The 20,560-nt window shown below is 40.3% G+C and overlaps 1 protein-coding gene across 1 annotated transcript in view; it reads left to right on the plus strand.

The window, feature by feature from the left end:
* Positions 1-40: 40 nt before the first annotated feature.
* The window catches only part of cdc123 (cell division cycle 123 homolog (S. cerevisiae)), a 32,221-nt gene continuing 11,701 nt past the window's right edge, over positions 41-20,560 (plus strand). The window contains exons 1-9 of the mRNA XM_080207747.1: positions 41-129; positions 7,585-7,656; positions 8,301-8,361; positions 8,799-8,831; positions 9,877-9,972; positions 14,029-14,135; positions 16,288-16,336; positions 18,415-18,490; positions 18,582-18,704. Of these exons, the coding sequence (XP_080063873.1) occupies positions 56-129; positions 7,585-7,656; positions 8,301-8,361; positions 8,799-8,831; positions 9,877-9,972; positions 14,029-14,135; positions 16,288-16,336; positions 18,415-18,490; positions 18,582-18,704 (691 nt within the window). The 5' untranslated portion in view covers positions 41-55. The remainder of the gene's footprint in view (positions 130-7,584; positions 7,657-8,300; positions 8,362-8,798; positions 8,832-9,876; positions 9,973-14,028; positions 14,136-16,287; positions 16,337-18,414; positions 18,491-18,581; positions 18,705-20,560) is intronic.

Genomic DNA, 20,560 nt, shown 5'->3' on the forward strand with positions numbered 1-20,560 from the left:
AATAGTTTAGACGGCGCGCGCTCTTCCGGCGGAAGTGTAGTTGCCAGGGGCGGTGATGAAGAAGGAGCAGGTGTTGAGCTGTCAGCTTTCGGCCTGGTACCCGCTCTTCAAGAAGCTCACCATCAGGAGGTGGGTGACCGGCCGGGCCGGGCCGAGGGGGGGGCAGCTCGCTGCATTCCTAAAGCAGGCACAGCACCAAACAGTAACCTGCATTTATATAGCGCCCTTTTGGTGTAGTCAGCTAGCCCATGATGAGATGTGGGTGGCACAGTGGTTAGTACTGCTGCCTCACGGCGCTAGGGGCCCGGGTTTAATTCCCAGCTTGAGTCACTGTCAGTGTGGAGTTTACACATTTTCCCTGTGTCTGCGAGGATTTCTTCCAGTTTCTTCCCATGCTCCAGAGATGTGCTGGTTAGGTGGATTGACCATGGTAAATTGCCCCTTGGTGGCCCAAGATGTGTAGATTAGTGGGGTAAATATTACACGGTTATGTGGATAGGATCTGGTTGGGATGCTCTGTTGAAGACTCAGTGCGGATTTGATAGGTCAAATGGCCGCCTCCTGCACTAGAGGGATTCCATCTCCGGGTAGGTGGGTGAAAACTTAGAGACGTAGGTTTTAAGGAATGTCTTAAGGAGAGATTTGGGAAGGGAATTTCAAGGACTAATGGTAAGCAGTGGTTAGCACTGCTGCCTCAGAGCACCACAGCCCTGTGTCACAGGGAGAACATGCCAACTCTACACAGTCACCCAAGCCAGGAATTGGAAGTGTCACAGGGACTAACAGGGCAAATATGCAGGGTTACAGGAAAAGGTTCTAGATGGGAACGCTGTCTCTGCAGGCTCAATGGGCCAAATGACTTCTGCACGCTAGGGATTGTATGATTCTATGACCAAGGCTTGTGAACAAAAATCTCAGGGTGTTCACCAGTGCAGTCTAGAGAGATTGAGGTAATGTTAAATCGAGGCCCCTCTAAGCAGCAGGGTAGCCAGTTGACTCAGATTTCAAGGATTGTCCCATAATTGAGGTGATTGTTCTGTGTCCTGGGCTGTCTATGGCTGGGACACAATTTTTTTCCCCACACTTCAACCTCATAACTTCTCATCTCCAATACACCTGGCTGCCTGCACAGGCCTGCCAGCACACCCTGCTCTGCACAATTACCACTCCCACAGATTCACTAGCAACACTTGCCTGCTCATATGGTTCCTGCAGGCCACAGTGTCCTTTAATTTTATCCTCAAGAATTCAGAGACTTAAAAGATCCAACAGCCATTTTTTTTTTGAAGAATAGCAGGGGAGTACCATTTAGTGCCCTGACCAATTTTTATCCCTCGATCAACATCACTGGAAGCAATTATCTGGTCATTGTCACACTGGTCTTTGTGAGAGTTTGCTGTGTGCGAATCGGCTGCAGTGTTCCTGCATTACAATAGTGACAACACTTCAGAAAGTTTTTCATTGGCTGTCAAGCACTTGAGACATCCAACGGTCGTGAAAAGTGCCCAATAAGTTTTCTTTGGTAGCTGAACGCACAGCAATCAATGTATGGTTAAAATTGGGAATGTACAAAGGTTCAGAATAAGAGGAATGCAGATATCGCAGAGAGTGGTAGGAGATTCCAGCCACAGGGAAGGGTGAAGCCATGAACGGATTTGAAAGCAAAGATGAGAATTTTAAAATCAAGGCATTGCTTAACTGGGAACTAGTGTAGATCAGCAAGTACAGAGATGAGGTAAAGGAACTTGCTGTGAGTAAGGGCAGCAGAGTTTTGGATGAGCTAAAGTTTACGGAGGGTGGTTATGGCATGTTGGCAAGAAGTGAATCGGAATAGTCAAGTCTAGATTTAACAAAGGAAGATTAGGAGTTTGGGCGGCACGATGGCATAGTGGTTAGCACTGCTGCATCACAGCACAAGGGACCTGGATTCAATTTTGGCCTCGGATCACTGTCTGTGTATTCGGGTCACTTGAATGACTCGGGTCACTGAGTCTGCACATTCTCCCCATATTTGTATGGGTTTCCGCTGGATATTCAGGTTTCTTCCCACAGTCCAAAGACGTGGGGTTAGGTTGATTGGCCATGCTAAATTGACCCTAGTGTCAGGGAGATTAGCAGGGTAAATGAGGGTTACAGGAATAGGGCCTGGCTGGGATTGTGGTCGGTGCAGACTCAATGGGTCAAATAGCCTCCTTTTACACTCTAGGGATTCTACAACAGGAGATAAACTGAGGGAGCTGTGGAGAGTCGGCCAGTTGGTGCTGCAGAGGTAACATGGGCTTTCAGCAAGCAATGCCCCTTTATCATCATAAAATCCCTACAGTGCAGAAGGAGGCCATTCGGCCCATCAAATCTGCATCAATCACAATCCCACCCAGGCGTTATCCCCATAACTCCTGCATTACCTTAGCTAGTCACTCTAACGTTAAGGGACAATTTAGCCTGGCCAATCCACCTAACTCACACATCTTTTCACTGTGAAAGAAAGCCAGAGCACCCAGAAGAAGTCCATGCAGACACAGGGAGAAGGTGCAGACTCCACACGGATAGTGACCCAAACTGGGAATTGGACTAGGGTCCCTGGTGCTATGATGAGCAGTGCTAGCCACCGTGCCACATGATTACAGCTGTAACATAAACTGTGGTTAATGCCATTGCCATAAATTCGCATTTGGGAGAGTTGAGGTATTTTAATGTCCCAAAACCCCTTTGGCCCCTCATTGCCTTAGGGTCTTAATTTACAAGATTTGAGAAAGTGTGATTGTTCTCTTTGTGAAAATGAAGGTTGAGAGAAGATTCAATAGAAATTTTCAAAATCATGAAGGATCGAGACTGACTAGTTAGCGAGAAACTGTTCCCCTTGGCAGAGCGAATGAGAATCAGAGAACATAGATTTAAAATGATTGGCAAAGGAATGAAAGATGACATGCAGCTTTTTGTTTACACGTTGAGTGGTTAGAATCTAAAATGCACTGCCTGAGAGTGTGGTGGAGACAGATTCAGTTGTAACTTTCAAAACAGGACTTCCTTTAGTGAGGTAATTGATTATTCAAGAACCTTTTTTTTTACATTTAGTGCAATTAAGTGCATATTCGTAAACCCATTATAATGTATTTGATCCAGACCTGGGAGCTGCTGGAAAAGAATCACTCACCTCATAGAATCCCTACAGTGCAGAAGGAGGTCGTTCAGCCCATCGTGTCTGCAGTGACAACAATCGCGACCAGATCCTATCCCCATAACCCTACATATTTACCCTACTGATCCCCCTGATGCTAAAGGGCAATTTATCGTGGCCAGTCAACCTAACCCACACATTTTTGGACTGTGGGAGCAAACAGGAGCACCCGGCAGATACCACACAGACACGGAATGTGCAGACTCCACACAGTCACCCAAGCAGGGAATCAAACCTGGGTCCCTGGTGCTGTGAGGCAGCAGTGCTTGCCATAGTGCCACCTCACTTTCAAAAGCAGGTTTGGATAACAGTCCAAAGGAAAACTGATCTGCAGAATTATGGGAGAGGAGCTTGCTAAATTGCTCTCGCTGGGAGCCAGTATGGGCTCACAGGCTGAATGGCCTCCTGTGTTGTCAACATTCTATTATTCTATAAACCTCTCCCTCCCCCCTTTAAAGCCCATCTCTGACCAAACTTTTAGTAATTTCCCTTTGGGGAAGAAACTCTGCCATTCTTACCTGATCTGGCCTATATGTGGCTCCAGTTCTACAGCCATGTGATTGTCTCTTAAAATGCCCTCTGAAATGGCCTAGCGAGCCTCTATTCCAAGGGCAGGTAGGGGTGAGCAAAAGTGCTGATCTAGCTAGTGAAACCCACATGCCATGAATGAATTTCCCTGTTTTGATTGTTTATTTAATTGTTTCATAGGGTGCGAGTATCTCTGACAAGGCCAGTATTTGTTCCCAATTCCTAAAATGCTCTTGAACGGACTGGCTTGCTAGGCCATTTCAGAGGAAGGAGGTCTCGAGTTGCATGTAGTCCAGACCAGATGAGGATGGTGGATTTTCTTCCTTAGAGGCGATTAGATACAAGTTGGGCCTTTATGACAATTGATAATTATTTCATGGCCATCATTACTGAGACAAGTTTTTGATTCTAGATTTATTAATTAAATTCAAATTCCATCAGCTGCCGTGATGGGATTTGAACCTATACCCCCAGAACATTAGCCTGGATCTCTGATTTATTACTCTAGTGACAGTACCACCATACCATTATCTACCCCTAACACTGATTTTTATCTGGTTGTGCCTCTATGAAGCACCTTTGGATGTTTTTCAAAGAACTGTTGTTGAAAATCATTAACTCATTGTCAAAGCAAAGATCAATTTGAAATCTTTCACTCCTTTCCCCCACTTTGGCTAATCCAATTTGGCTAAACCATTGGATTTTTTTTTGTTCTTCTAAGATGCTCCCTCTGATTTGGAGGCCTGTGAATGAACAAGGTAGGGACACAATAACCGGACTGCAGTGCTGTGTGATTATGTACTAGGTTCAGAGCTTAAATTATATTCATCAATATCACAGGAATGCAGCCACTGTTTAAAGAAAAAGGGTGTTCAATGACAAATGAAAATTTTTGTTGTTTCTAAGAAAATAGCCTTTTATATTTGTGAACTCAAGGTGGGAAGTGTGTTTTTGTGATAGCCAGAAAAATCTTTTAAATATTTACAAAAACAAGAGAGAGGTCAAAATTGTCAAATCATTTCCTTCCACAGCCCAATTTATCATGAACTGCATGTAACCATTTTAATTGCTTCATCAGGAGTTCTGCGAAGTCTCTCTTTCCTGTAACCGTCAAAGAATCAAATTATACAAACTTTTGTGATAGTTATCAAACCTTGTAAATTTAATTAATCATCTTTCTCAATCTGATTTTTAAAAATTTATTCATGGGAATGTTTAATGCTGGCTGGCCAGCATTTACTGCCCATCCCTATTTTGCCCTTGGAGGGCAGATGAGAGTCAGCATATTGCTGTGGGTTTGGAGTTACATGTAGGCCAGGCCAGAAAAAGACAGCAGATTTCCTTCTCTGAAGGACATTAGTGAACCAGATGGGTTTTTCCAATCATAACAATGGTTTCATGGTCGTCAGTAGATTCCTAATTCCAGACTGAATTCAAATTCCACCATATGCTGTGGTGGGATTCAACCTCAAGTCCCCAGAACATCAACTGAGTTTCTGGATTAATAGTCTCATGATAATATCACTAGGCCATTGCCTCCCCTAATTCCAAGATGCTAACAGGTTAAACGATAGAAAGCACAGTAGTGCATAACTGTCTCTTGTTATGATAGCATTCAATCTAATTTGATTAGGTATTTGCCTCGCTTTCATTAAAAGAAGATTAATGCAGCAGACCTAAGATTATAGGAGAGACCTACATTCACTCCATTGTAAAGTAAATGGAATGTTTAATAAAGTTTAAAGTTTATTTATTAGTGTCACAAGTAGGCTTACATTAATACTGCAACGAAGTTACTGTGAAAATCCCCTAGCCGCCACAGTCTGGCGCCTGTTAGGGTACACTGAGTGAGAATTTAGCATGGCCAATGCACCTAATACAAAAGCTACGTAATCTATTAGTGTCACAGAAAAGTAATACTGTGGTACTGTGAGTTTATTGAAAAAAAAGACAAAAGGGTGAAAAAAAACTCTCAGAAATCTGAAAAATATAACTGGAAATGTTGGAAATAAAAGAACCTTCTGGATGGACTGGCATTATTGGAGAAGTTGAAACCATTAGATGTTTCAGTTGCGTTTATTGCTGTAATAACAATTGTTGTTTACACATATTCAGATTCTCATCTCTTGATCACACTAATTGATCTTTCATGGTGCGAAGCTTCACATTTTTGAAACTGTCTGTCTCAGTTCTGCCATTTAGTGTTTGCATCCGTGGTTACAGCCCTTGAGGGTTTTTTTTAAACTGTAGTGTTGTTTTGAGCAAGGTGTGTTTGATGTGCAATGATGGATCAGAGTAAATGTGTTCTGCAGCTAAATAACAGGGAAGATTTTCTAAGAAAAAGGTGTTATTTTAATTACAGGGCAAAGACACATATATGGAATTTGGTTGCAGACCAGCTATGATCTTACTGAATGTGGAACAGGCTTGAGGAGCCAAGTGGTCACCTTGTTCCTGTGCTTTGATTGCATGCATTCCATTAGTGTTTTATACATAAGTGTTGTCAGCAGGAATCGTTTCAATATTCTAGTAAAATGTTGCTGTGTGTTGTGCCGCTAATGATTTTTGATGGAACCAATCCCTCAATTGGTCAGTTATACATCTAACTGGCTTATTTGTTACAAATTACTTCATTTAAAAGAAAATGTTTCATGCCATGTCCCTTGTTCAAATAAATAGCTTGCTTATCTTGATGCTACAATTTGAAGATGTTCCAGAGTAGACCAGGTGGATTTGTCAACTTTTCCTTGCCTAGACTTGTTGAGATAAACTTTGCTCATGGTATGTCTGCAGTATATAACAGAGAATTCCATCATGCTACTATATTGCACTTTGTACAGATGTGCCAAACATGCTGGGGCTCTACACAGAAATAATAATTTTACATGACAAATTGAATAGTGCACTGGATTTGACAAGGGATAGTCTTAATACCTGTGGAACCTGGGTTTAAATCTAGTTCAGATTAATGGGATGAAAGTCACTTGAGAACCCTTAAACCATTTTTACACAGTATGGATTCGTGGCAGCAACTAGTCCAAATTGCCCCTCTCAGACCTGTTGTGAAAACTAAAGCATTTACATTCACCCTGTTTGGACTGTTCTGGAGTTAAAGCTTGGCAGATTAGTAGCATCTTATTATAATCAGTTTGATTCTTTAAGTGCTCACTGTTAACTTGCAGGACATAAAGGACATCAGAGCAAACACTCAAGAAGGGAAAAAAAACATTTTTCGTGCAGGCACTTATGTAAACTTTAGTCAGGCCCTGATTTCTATGTTGGTTGAGATTGCTAGTTTCCTGCTTATCAACAACTTGCATTATGGCTGGGTTCTTTCACTAAACATCTTCTTGCGCAGTTACTTTTTAAATATTATGTTGCATTGGCAATTTATTAATGTATTAAATGTTTTATATCCCAGCGTAATGTGTTCTGTATGGATCATCACACTTGCAGAACTTCTGTGTACTATAGGAACTGGACAAATACAAAAATAAGAGTTTACTACATCAATTTATGATGAAACCATTAGACATATTATTTCTGTAAAAGTGAGTGCCAGTTTGTGTTCAGTCAGGCTGTTGGACATATGGATTTAATGCAGTATTCAAACCACTTCACTAAAAGGAGAACGAGATTGCAAACCAGCATTCTAATAATGTCATTTTGTAAACGAACAGGCAGAGCAATAGAGGCTATGGGAATAGTCGAAAGTGTGCAATGAATCTGTTCCTGTCCAGAGTTTCCTTGACGTTAAAGAAAACATGTTTTGATGAGTGTACAAGTATTTAAGAAGCTAAATAACATCGAAAGAATCTAAAATTGTTCTCTTCATTAAATGATCTGTATTGACGTGACAGTTGTTTATTTTTTTACAGTATTATCCTACCCTTGCCACAAAATGTAATTGATTATTTGCTGGATGATGGAACACTGGTGATTTCTGGAAGGTGAGAATCAAACTGTGTTTGTATCAGTGGTAGTGCGGTTTACAAAAAAGACATTCCAAAATGTGGCATTCATGATAGTCTTCCAAAATTATTCAATATTCCCATGTCATTTGAAGCCAAGAGCTAAGATATATTTCTAATGGAACATAATTTATTTGTTAATTAATTAATTCAAGTTAGGATCATAGAATAGAATCCCTACAGTGCAGAAAAAGGCCATTTGGCCCATCAAGTCTGCATCGAGCACAATCCCACGCAGACCCTATTCCTGTAATCCCAGACATTTACCCTGCTAATCCCCTGACCCTAGGGTCAATTTAGCATGGCCAATTAACCTAACCCGCACATCTTTGGACTGTGGGAGGAAGCTAATGCACCCAGAGGAAACCCACGCAGACACAGGAAGAATGTGCAAACTCCACACAGAAAATGACCTGAGGCCAGGATTTAACGCAGGCCCCTGGTGTTGTGAGACAGCGGTGTCACCGTTCCGCCCCATCACACAAAAATTACAATTGGTATGTGTTAAATGTTCCGTGTTATCATGAGTGTTTAAAAATTCCTTTCATTCTATCAGTTCTGAAGCTCTTTGAGCCCACAATTCTGATCTTTGTTTCATAAGGGTATTTTTCCATTTGTTTTAGGAATGAAGCTCCAAGCTGTTCACATGCAGGTGATGGCAGTGATGAAGAACAGGATATACAGGTTAGTATTGTTTATTGGAATGTAACCGGTGGTAACATTGAGATCCGTTGTAATGTGACCAGTGGTAACAAGCTGTAAGGGTCGGCTGACCCAGTAAACCATGTAACCAATGACGGAATGATGTAATGATCAGCTGACTCTATATAAATTAGAATATGTTGGGAATTGTTGGGAACTTGGAATGGCCCAGGGTGAGGCTTCAAGTTTGCAGTAATGAAGTTTCTTCATTAAACTTTTTCTTTGATTTATAAGTTGGAGTAAGGTTTGTGATATTTTTATTGTCTATACTGGAAGAGTTCCTTCTGGATCAACATTGTAGTTTACTATCTTAACGAGACTGTATTTTTAATGCTGTATATTTACATTTAATGATCTGATGTAATAGTTCATGATATAAGGATGTCTGCCAGGTAACCATTTTTCTTTCTTTTACGTAGTGGTCAGATGATGAGAATGTGACAACTCTTACGGTAAGGGATATGTTTGCATACGTGTAACTGATATTAGTATTTAATAAGATTAGTTTATTGGGTGAATATCATTTATGGTTTATGAGTAAGGTTTTTAATTTTGGGACTCAGTAGGGAAGATTAATTAGAAAAAAGCAAGTGGCATCATTATTGACCTTAATTTTAGTAATTGCCTTTCCCTAACCAAGAGGCAGCAGAGTCTGCATTGTATGATTTACAATTGCAATTTTCTGTGTTTAAGTTTGTCAGGTTTTCATAAATATAGATGCATTTCAAAATCTCAGAATAAGTGATCAACAATTTAGGAATGAGATAAGGAAAACTGTCTTCACTCAAAGGTTTATGGATCTTTGAAATTCTCTACAATAGAAAGTTGTGGATATTCAGAAATTGAGCATATTCAAGACATTAGATTTTTGGATATGAAGGGAATCAACGGATATAGTGATAGAGCAGGAAGGCTGACATTCTGCCCCTACTTCTTATAACATGATGGAGCAGTTTGAAGGGCTTTATGGTCCATTCCTACTCAGATTTATTATGTTCTTTGGACCTAAATATAAAATTGAGAATATTGTACTCATCTTGTTTGTAGAATGAAGCCAAAAAAATGGATGGCACAGTGGTTAGCACTGCTGCCTCACAATGCCAGGTACTCAGGTTCAGTTCCAGCTCGGGTCATTGTCTGTGTGGAGTTTCCGTATTCTCCCCGTCTCTGCGTGGATTTCCTCCGGGTGCTCCGGTTTCCTCCCACAGTCTAAAGATGTGCGGGTTAAGTGGATTGGCCATGCTAAATTGCCCTTAGTGTCGGGGGGTTTAGCAGGGAAGATAGGTGGGGCTACAAGGCTTGGGCCTGAGTGGGATTGTTGGTGTAGGCTCAATGAGCTGAATGGCCTCTTTCTGCACCATAGGGATTCTATGGTTCTATTCTTATACAATTTTAAAATAGATAACTTTCCTGTATTGAAGCAGTTCGCTGGTTTGGGATAAAAGTTTTTTTTAACATTTAAAATTGATCTTTGTGTATTTTGTCTTTAAACTGCAGGCTCCAGAATTCCCTGACTTTTCAGCTAAAGTTCAGGAAGCTATAAACTCTCTTGGAGGCAGTGTTTTTCCAAAGCTTAATTGGAGTTCCCCAAGGGTAAGAAAGCTGGAGAAGAGCTGCCACTTGTTTATAAGTGTTTAGCATTTTGCAGTTAGTTTTATATAATTCAGTTTCAGTTGGCCTCAAGGAAAACTCTGGCAAATGAAAAGCAAATTTCTATCTGGTTTGAACCTGTGTTTGCCGGTCTGATACAATGTTGGTTTATAGCAGTTCCTTCAAAAGTAAAATCACGAATAAGTACATTGTGGTAGATCATTCAAATAATAAAGCAAATTCTATACCGGCTTACCAAGCTGGCTGATGAATCTCTCTTGAGTTTCTTATAGATGCAAAGTATTTCTAGTTGATTATCATTCTGTCACTGTCGTCAGTGCCTGAGTAGCATAACCAAGTAAATCTTGAATGACTTTCCCAATCTTTATCAAAGTATTGCAGTCACGCTACTGAAAGGGAAATGGCTCCTTACATTCTGAAATTGGGCCAGGTCATATTTAAAAAGTACGGTGAACATAAGAACTGGAACAGGAGTGGGCTATCTGGCCCCTCGAGCCTGCTCTGCCATTCAGTAAGCTCATGGCTGATCTTTTCGTGGACTCAGCTCCACTTACCCTCCCACTCACCATAACCTTTAATTCCTTTACTGTTCAAAAATGTATCTAAGCTTGCCTTAAAAACATTCAGTGAGGTAGCCTCAACTGCTTCAGTGGAAGAGAATTCCAACCAACTGAACCGTTGTAATTTTGAGAAAATAAACCTGAAGGAGGGATTTGTGGGCATTGCTGTCATTCTGCTAGTCTTGGCTGACTTATGTGGGCCCGATAAAGAGAACTAAGAGAGGTGAGGGGTGATACAGCTTCTCCATGTTTCATGCTGTGATGCAGCTTCGATGCTGAAAATACTCACGTCAGTGGAGGGAGAAACAGTTCGGGTCGATGACATTTCATCGGAACTGGAAAATCTTAGACATAACGGGTTTGAAGGGAGAGAGGCAGAAGAGAACAAAGAAGAAGGCCTGTGACAGGATGGAAGGCTGGAGAGATGAAATGACAAAAGGGATGATGGTAATGGGACAAATAAAGAAAGAAAAGATGAGTCTAGAGGAGGTGTAAATGGGAAAAGCAAAATCTTCAACATAGCTGACATCCAAAATCAACAAAAAAGGTAATTGGGACTAGAGGTTACAATTCGAAATTAATGAGCTCGGTGCTGAGCCCAGATGGATTTTTGATTTGATTTATTATTGTCATGTGTATTCACATACAGTGAAAAGTATCGTTTCTTGCATGCTATACAGACAAAGCATACCATTCATAGAAAAGGAAAGAAGAGAGTGCAGAATGTAGTGTTACACTTGTAGCTAGGGTGTTGAGAAAGATCAACTTAACGCGAGGCAAGTCCATTCAAAAGTCTGATGGTAACAGAGAAGAAGCTATTTTTGAGTTGGTTGGTATGTGACCTCAGACTTTTGTATCTTTTTCCCGACGAAAGAAGGTGGAGGAGAGAATGTCCAGGATGTATGGGATCCTTAATTATGCTGGCTGCTTAGACAGAGTCAGTGGATGCCAGGCTGATTTGCATAATGGATTGGGCTACATTCACGACCGTTTGTAGTTTCTTGCAAAGAAATTGCAATGTGCATAATCAAAACAATGAGATACCTGTTGTTTGATGAGTTTTTGTATGATGAGTTTTGTAATGATGAGTTTTTTAATTCAACATGGGCTTTGCTTGCTGGTCAGCATTTATTGTCCATTCCTAGTTACCCTTGAACTGAGTGGCTTGCTAGGCCATTTCAGAGGGCAGTCAGTCACATTGCTGTGGGCCTGTAGTCACATGTAGGCCAGACCAGGTAAGGATGGCAGATTTCCTTCCCTAAAGGACACTAGTGAACCAGATGGGTTTCTCTGACAATCGACAATGGTTTCATGGTCATTAGTAGATTCTTAATTCCAGATTTTCATATAGAATTCAAATTCCACTAGCTGCCATGGCAAGATTCAAACCTGGGTCGCCAGAACATTTGCTGAGTTTCTGGATTAATAGTCTAGTGATAATACCACTAGCCCATCGCCACTGCAATTTCAATTTTGACTGGGAATGGACTGAATGGAAGAAGTGCAAGTTGAAAAAGAGCAAATTTACACCAATAATGAGTCAAATCTGGGGACAGGTCAAGCAGTTTTTGTTGGGGAACACGTGGCCTGATTTGAAACAGAATTAGGATCATGCATTAAAATGATAGGGAATTGAATTGAGGCATCATAACAGCAGAGAGGAGCGAAAACATGTTTTAAGTTCACCTCAATAGAGTCTGCATTTTCAACTGCATCCTGTAGGGAGAAGCTACGTATAGGAAGCTGCAGGATAATTTTCACTGAGGTCAATAAAAACAAGATGTACTTTGGGATAATTTGTGACTAAATAGAACTTTTGAGAAGTTGGCAGTGTATACTGGCTAATCTCTTGCTAGGCTAAGGCCTGTTTCTGTAGTCTCTCCCAAAACCACTTTGCCTCTGTCTTTAATAAAGGCAAAATACTGTAGATGCTGGAATCTGGAACAAAAGCAAAAAATGCTGGAAAATCTCAGCAGGTCTGACAGCATCTGTGGCAATCTGGTGAAGGGTCATCCTGACTCAGTGTTGACTTTATACTCTTCCCATAGATGCCGTCAGACCTGCAGAGATTTTCCAGCATTTTCTGTTTTTGTTGTCTTTTTTTGAGATTTCAAAAATCTTCTAAGAATCTTTTTGTTTTCCCTTTGGCCTCCTTTCTATCCCATTGTTGTCATTAGCTAAGGAAATGTCACTTTCCTTCATTGCAAGAACGATTGAATGAACTTGAGGGAGAATAATTATTGAAACCCAGGACTTGTGAAATAGTAAATCACCTAAGTTGCAGTACATGGTTTATTTCGTTAGGTGGCATATCTCTTTAACAAGAATTGAAATTTTCTTGCATGAATGAAATTGAAAATTTTTCTTAAACCAACTCAGTTTTAGCTTTTTCATCCTTTTTTTTGGAGTACATGCTGTTTTGATTCCATCAGCCATGATTGTGCCACTGCCCTCATCTTGCATAAAAGCAAATTACTGCAGATGCTGGAATCTGAAACCAAAAGAGAAAATGCTGGAAAACCTCAGCAGGTTTGGCAGCATCTGTAAGGAGAAAAAAGAGCTGACGTTTTGAGTCCAGATGACCCTTTGTCAAAGGGTCGTCTTGAGTTCTGCTCATCCTGTGTTTTGTCTGTACCGCTGTCATTCAGGAATATGTGTTGATAAGCTATTGAACTGCAAGAGGGAGATCACTATTTGAGGTGAACCTAATGTTACCTTTACCCATGTCCAGATGCATGAGGTAGCAAACAGTTGTATGAACAGTGGCGAACCCCATAAGGATGCTGATACCTATTATAATATTTTAAAAAGCAGTAGACGCTAGCTCAATTAATGATTTAACGTCTGAGATCAATATACTTTTGCTATTGAGCATATTAAAAGATATAGAACCAACACAATCAGATGGAGTTGTTATACAGATCAGTTATGATCTCATTGCAGACCAGCCCAAGGGGCTGAATGGCCTCTTGTTCTAGTATTATGCAGTCATAATAATTGAGGACACAGCATTGACCAGGAATCAAGCCTCAGCGTTTCTAGTCTGGCTCAGGTACTCGCTGCTTTTCCCACCTGGTCATGATCGCTTGACGATTTATTTGACAATGAACCATTAGAGAAGATTTGTCCTGGCTGGAGAATTTAAATTGGCAGTCTTTTCAATCTTGCATTAAATGTATACAGCTAGATTTTCTGGTGATTTATCATGTATCCAGGGTGAGTGAGAGATTGTTAATGAGTTTGTTTACTCCTGTTTGTCGAGGTTTGAGCATTCCCTGTTAGGTCATTTATAGTTGTCATAAAAAACCTCACTGTTGCATAAGGTGCATTGTGTTTGGTTTAAATGCAAAACATTCAAAGTTTTTCTCTAGTTTAACAAAGCATTTTACAGAGGAAATTTGTCAATCATCGTAAATAACTATGTATCCATTCCCAATGATTATTTTATGCCTTTCTCCTGTCTTTTTTTCATCCCCAGGATGCTCAGTGGATTGCAATGAACAGCTCGCTCAAGTGCAATAATCTCAGTGACATCTTTCTGCTCTTGAAAAGTTCTGACTTTGTCACTCATGACTTAACTCAGCCGTATGTACTTGAATCATCAATATTTTTTACCTCCAGAGATTGTGTTTTTTTGGTTTGATCTGTCCCAGTCGATTATGTTGCTTTCTTTCCAGACCAATTCCACCCGCCCCCATTTCCACTCTGCTACTTTGCCCATTATTTATATGCAAGCTCGAACAGTATGTTGCAAAGTCACTTGAGTGCAGGATCATCACAGCCAAGCGCCGTTTATCACTGACTTCTGTGGGTGGGCTGAACTGCTTAGTTCCTAAGATGGCTCTATCTCCAGCAGCAGTATTCACATCAATCATGAGGATGTTCTGAATCATTCATCTTATACATTCATGGGATAATGTAGGCAGATAACATCAGTGTTTATTGCCCATCCCTAATTGTGTTTAGAAGTTGATGATGAACCACATTCTTGAATACAGTAGTTCAAGGCCAACCACATTACTGGGATCTAAAATCAGATATAGGCCAGAACATGTAAAAATGGTGATTCTCCTTCCCTAAAGGGCATTAATTGCTAGTAATGTCATAGTAAGTAGTCTCACAACACCAGGTTAAAGTCCAACAGGTTTATTTGGTAGCACGAGCTTTTAGAGAACTGCTCCTTCATCAGGTGAGCTGTTTGTTTCAGATTTATTTAATTAATTGAGTTTAAATTCCCAAGCAGCTGTCGTGAGGTTTGACTTTGTGCCTGGAATTTTATAGCGCGCCCGCTCGAGACACGTAAGATTGCATCCGAGGAGAATGCTAGTCTGTGAACCTCGCCAGCCCCGATATCGGGGCAGGGGTGCTGGTAAAATCCGGTCCCCTGTCTCTGAAGTATTAGTCCAAGCCTCTGAACTACTAGTCCAGCAACATAACCACTATGCTACCATAACCTGGGACATCACCCCTTCAAGTGGATCTTAGCGCTCCTGTAATTTGTACATTGTATGCATGTATTGCAAATTACTTGAAGCAAGGTTATGTTGCAGCTGTATAAGGTGCTGATGAGGCCGCACCTGGCGTACTGTGTACAGTTTTGGTCTCCTTGCTTGAGAAAGGATATACTGGCACTGGAGGAGGTGCAGAGGAGATTCACTAGGTTGATTCCGAAGTCGAGAGGGTTGGCTTATGAGGAGAGACTGAGCAGACTGGCGCTATACTCATTGGAATTCAGAAGAATGAGGGGAAATCTTATAGAAACGTGTAAGATTATGAAGGGAATGGATAAGATAGAAGCAGGGAAGTTGTTTCCACTGGCAGGTGAAACTAGAACTAGGGGGCATAGATAGTCCTGAGTCTGCTTCCCCTTATTTTGAGGCTGAGTTGAGGAGGAACTTCACTCAAAGGGTTATGAATCAGTGGAATTTCCTGCCCAGTGAAGCTGTTGAGGCTACCTCATTGAATGTTTTTAATGCAAGAATAGATACATTTTTGAATAGTAAAGGAATTAAGGGTTATGGTGAGCGGGCGGGTAAGTGGAGCTGAGTCCACAAAAAGATCAGCCAAGATCTTATTGAATGATGGAGCAGGCTTGAGGGGCTAGATGGCCCATTCCTGCTCCTAGTTCTTATATTCTTATGTTAATGCAGCCTTTTTATCAATAAGGGAAAATATTGCTTCTTAATGATTAATTAACACAAATGCATGTTGCAATAGTATTCAATGTTGTTTTGACCTCTCTGTTCATCCTTCCATAATCCTTTCCAGTTAGTTAGGAAAATTGTTACTACTTCAAAATTTCTTGGCTGTTTCACTATTTTGGACCCCACTTTGCAGATATTTTGGAACAGAATGCTGAGTTGGAAAACAAAAAAAAAATTGTGATTCTCTGCCAAAGAAAACCCTCTGAGATCATTACTAATTTTGAACCATGCTGCCTGTAAACAAAATCCAGTCCACGATACTTTTCTCAATCATTTATATTTATGGGGCAGTTCAGGCAAGTAAAAAGGCCACGCAGGAGATGGCGTTTCCACACCCAACACTAATCACCCTTGAAGACTGCCTCCTTACAAAGTTCGATGGAGGACTCGGAGAGCTTTATTTAGCCACTGCGGAAGCTATTGCCTAACATGCGGATCATGGAACACGTTTTTAAAAAAACAAGTTTTTTAAACCTCTTGTACCCAGATAGTTTCTCAGAATTCATTGAATGTTTGCTTTTCTCTTCCCTCAGATTTCTTCACTGTACTGATGACTCACCAGATCCCAAAGTATATCCTCAGGTAAATCAGTTTGTATCTCTTGAGTAAATGTAAAGGTGGCTATGATTCATCTGGTGATCTACTATGAGATTTCTGAATTGATTCTACTGTTGAGAGTATTATTTAAAAGTATTGTCCATTTGAAAGTAATGCTTTTGGCTTGTATTTTATTATTAAAAACAATTAAGCTAGCAAGTGCTTGCGTTTATTAAGAAGTTAATAGGACAGCAATTTTTGGCACCCACAGAGTGGGGAAATTAAGTAGTTGCTGTCTGCATTTGCCAGCATAACTTCTCAGCTTTCGTATTCAGTACTTCTAGTTAGGAGTCCATGGTTCCATTTGCTTTGTAACTACCCTCCTCAATATGTTCTGCCACTTTTATCACTATGCCACTTTTATTCCACTGTGTCAAATATTTTTATGTAGTAAGACAAATTAGTTACGTCTGACAGTGTGTTGATACTTGGCTGATTATTTGTGTGTGTTATAAATTAAACTTTTATACCAGGTCAAGTTAATTTTTATGGGAATTAAAACTGATTTATTAAAATTCACAGTGAATTGAACAGTTTACTCAGAACAGCAAGTGTAAGAACATAGAACTAGGAGCAGGAATAGGCCAGCTGGCCCCTCAAGCCTGCTCCATCATTCAGTAAGATCATGGCTGATCTTTTCATGGGCTCTACTCCACTTACCTGTCCGCTCACCATAACTCTTAATTCCTTTACTGTTCAAAAATTTATCTATCTTTTCCTTAAAAACATTCAATGAGATAGCTTCAACTGCTTCACTGGGCAGGAAATTCTACAGATTCACAACCTTTGTGTGAAGAAGTTCCTCCTCAACTCAGTTCTAAATCTGCTTTCCCGTATTTTGAGGCTGTGTCCCCTGGTTCTAGTATCAGTGGAAACAACTTCCCTGCTTCTATCTTATCTATCCCCTTCATAATCTTATGTTTCTGTAAGATCTCCCCTCATTCTTCCAATGAATATAGCCCCAGTCTACTCAGTCTCTCCTCACAAGCTAACCCTCTCAACTCTGGAATCAACCTAGCGAATCTCCTCTGTATCCCCTCCAGTGCGAGTATATTCTTTCTCAAGTAAGGAGATCAAAACTGTACACAGTACTCCAGGTGTGGCCTCACCGGTACTTTATACAGCTGCATCCCTCTAGCAATGTAGGATAAAATTCCATTTACCTTCTTAATTACCTGCTGCACCTGCAAACCAACTCCATGTGATTCTTGCACAAGGACATCCAGGTCCCTCTCCACAGCAGCATGCTGCAATTTTTTACCATTAAATAATAGTCCATTTTGCTGTTATTGCTACCAACATTGTACTCCATCTGCCAGACCCTCGCCCACTCACTTAGATTATCTATATACCTTTGCAGACGTTCAGTGTCCTCTGCACACTTTGTTGCACTGGATTTAATTAAATGCATTAGATTTATCGATCAATTAAATCAGCGCACTTAAGTTTTCTGAAGTACAGATACTCAGTTTCAAAATAAGATTGCTTTTTGAGCTGAGAAGATATGAAGGAAATTGGCTGTCAGTTGTTTAATACAGGGGAGGCTACAGCCTGGTGGTATTATCGCTAGACTATTAATCCAAAATTAGCTAATGTTCTGGGGACTCGGGTTCAAATCCCGCCATGGCAGATAGAGCAATTTGAATTCAATAGAAAATATCTGGAATTAGGAATCTACTGATGACCGTGAAACCATTGTCGATTGCCAAAAAAAAACGATCTGGTTCGCTAATGCCCTTTAGTGAAGGAAATTTGCTGTTCTTACCTGGTCTGACCTGTGTGTGACTCCAGAGCCACAGCAATGTGGTTGATTTTCAACTGCACTCTGAACAAGGACAATAAGTGCTGGCCAGCCAGCAATGTCCATGTCCCACAAATGAATAAATAAAGATATGTTTTTATATATCACATTTGCAAAAAATGCGTTATTTGATGCACTATTATAAGCTTTGTTTTGCTTCATGTTCTCTTGTGTGTGGTTTCTCTGAAGTGACTTGATGATGACGTGTTTATTTAACAATGTTGCTAAGCTGACATGATTGAAATCAAGATTTCTCTTTTAGCTTGTTCTCAGGAAATGGTGTGAATTGATTCCTGGAGGGGAGTTCAGATGCTTTGTCAAAGAAAATAAACTGATCGGTACTGTCCTAAAAAAAAATTTCAACTGTTTTTAAAAAATAGCCGATAGCAAAGAAACTGACTTCAACTTTCTGGTTTTTGTTTCTGGCAGGGGTTGCACAAAGAGACCACACACAATATTATGAACATGTCTGCAATCAAGCAGCCAATATTCTTAGCTCCATAATAGATTTCTTTAGAAATCAGATACAGTACAAGTTCTTGGATGAGGATTGTAAGTATCTTTATTAAAAAAATTACCAAGCCACTTGCCTGCACTGTGCTGATGTAAGATACACTACCACACTGATCTATTTCCCTCTGCATTTCTGGTATCATTTAGTGTAGGGTTGTTGCCACTACCACCATATATATTTTTATAATCTCCATTTGTTCTTGCAGAGCTAGATTAAGTTTCAAATATGATTTTGTTCCTTTTCAAACGTGCATGCTGTCATAAAGCAATAATCATGCTAGATCAGGGTTAATAAAACTGTCAGCAGCAGACTCCTCACAATGGCTGTTTAATCACTGCAGCTCTGATCTGTACTTACTAAACTTCCCATTGAATCAAGGCTCAAGTGATTTATCAACAATTCCTGAATTTTGATTACCTTAAACTTCTTTATAGTGTACAGCCCTAAGATGTTTAATGGAAAAATATATATTTGAAGTGTAGGAAGGAAGATGTGTTTATCTTTTGATTTTTAATCAGATCTGAACCTTCTTCATACTGCGAGAGCCTCATCTAATAATAGGAAAATGTAATAAATATTCTTTCTTGTAATGATAATAAATTGTCTATGTAGAATAATGGAAATCTTATTGCATTGAAGTCAAATGATTACCTTGTGATATACAAGCTTAATGTGCTCTGAATGATCGCACTAAAACTGCGGAGTTGACAGCTCACCCAGGGGAGAACCCAGCATTGCAGAACAAGAGCTGTTTAGAAATGAAGGATGAGAAGCTTGGTATCAGCAAAAATGCCCAAACCCCAGAGGATTGAGGCCTAGTCTACTCAATCACTCTTCATAAGACAGCCCCCTCATCCCAGGAATCTGTCTAGTAAATTCTACGTGGCACTCCCTTGAAGGCAGGTATATCTTTTGTTGGCTATGGAGACTATAAAACTGTATAAATACTCTAGGATATTATTATCAAGGTCCTATATAATTGAAGACCTCTTTACTCCTTTGGCCTAATTTCTTCAAAATAAAGGCTAGCATGGCATTTTCTTTCCTAATTGCTTGCCTTATCTGCATAATAACTTTCTCTAATTTGTATGCAAGTACACCCTGCTTTATCTGACTATCATTGTTTCTGAATATCATTGTCTCCATTTAAAAAATACTGTCTTTCTATTTCTCCTAGTAAAGTGGATGCACATTATATTCCAACTGCCATATCCTCACTAATCACTTGATCCATTTCAGTACCTTTGCAACCTCGTTGCTGCAGTATTCCTAGCCTCTGACCTACTTTTATAGCTATAGTATTTATATTGCTGAGTCCAGTTCAGTTTCTGATCAATGGTAATCCCCACAATGATAATAGTGGGAGTTCAAGTGATTATAATGCCATTAAATGTTAAGGGAAGATGGTGAGATTCTCTAAATGTTGGAGCTGGCATTGCCTGCCACTTGTGTGGTGTGAATGTTACTTGTCATTTGTCAGCCCAAGACTGGTTATTGTCCAGATCATGTCACAATTGGACATTGACTGCTTCAGTATCTAAGGAATTGCAAATGATGCTGAAAACTGCTATCACCGATAAACATCCCCACCTCTGACCTTCTGATTGAAGAAAGGTCTTTGACGAAGCTGCTGAAGATGGTTGAAATTCCTGAAGTGATGCCCTGAAGCTGAAATGATTTTCCCCCAGCCACCATAACCATCTTCCTTTGTGTTAGGTATGACTCCAAAAGCGAACAGTTTTCCCCTGATTCCCATTGACTTCAGTTTTGCTAGAGCTCCTTGATGCCACACTAGTTATAGCCTGCCACTCTGAAAATGGCAGTCAGTATCCCGGTACTTCCATGCTAATCAGTCTGTAGTTGTTCCTGTAATATATGGATGGCAGGGGTTCAA

The sequence above is a fragment of the Carcharhinus amblyrhynchos genome, chromosome 19, assembly GCF_965287045.1.
Source record: "Carcharhinus amblyrhynchos chromosome 19, sCarAmb.v2.hapA, whole genome shotgun sequence".
Taxonomy (NCBI): domain Eukaryota; kingdom Metazoa; phylum Chordata; class Chondrichthyes; order Carcharhiniformes; family Carcharhinidae; genus Carcharhinus; species Carcharhinus amblyrhynchos.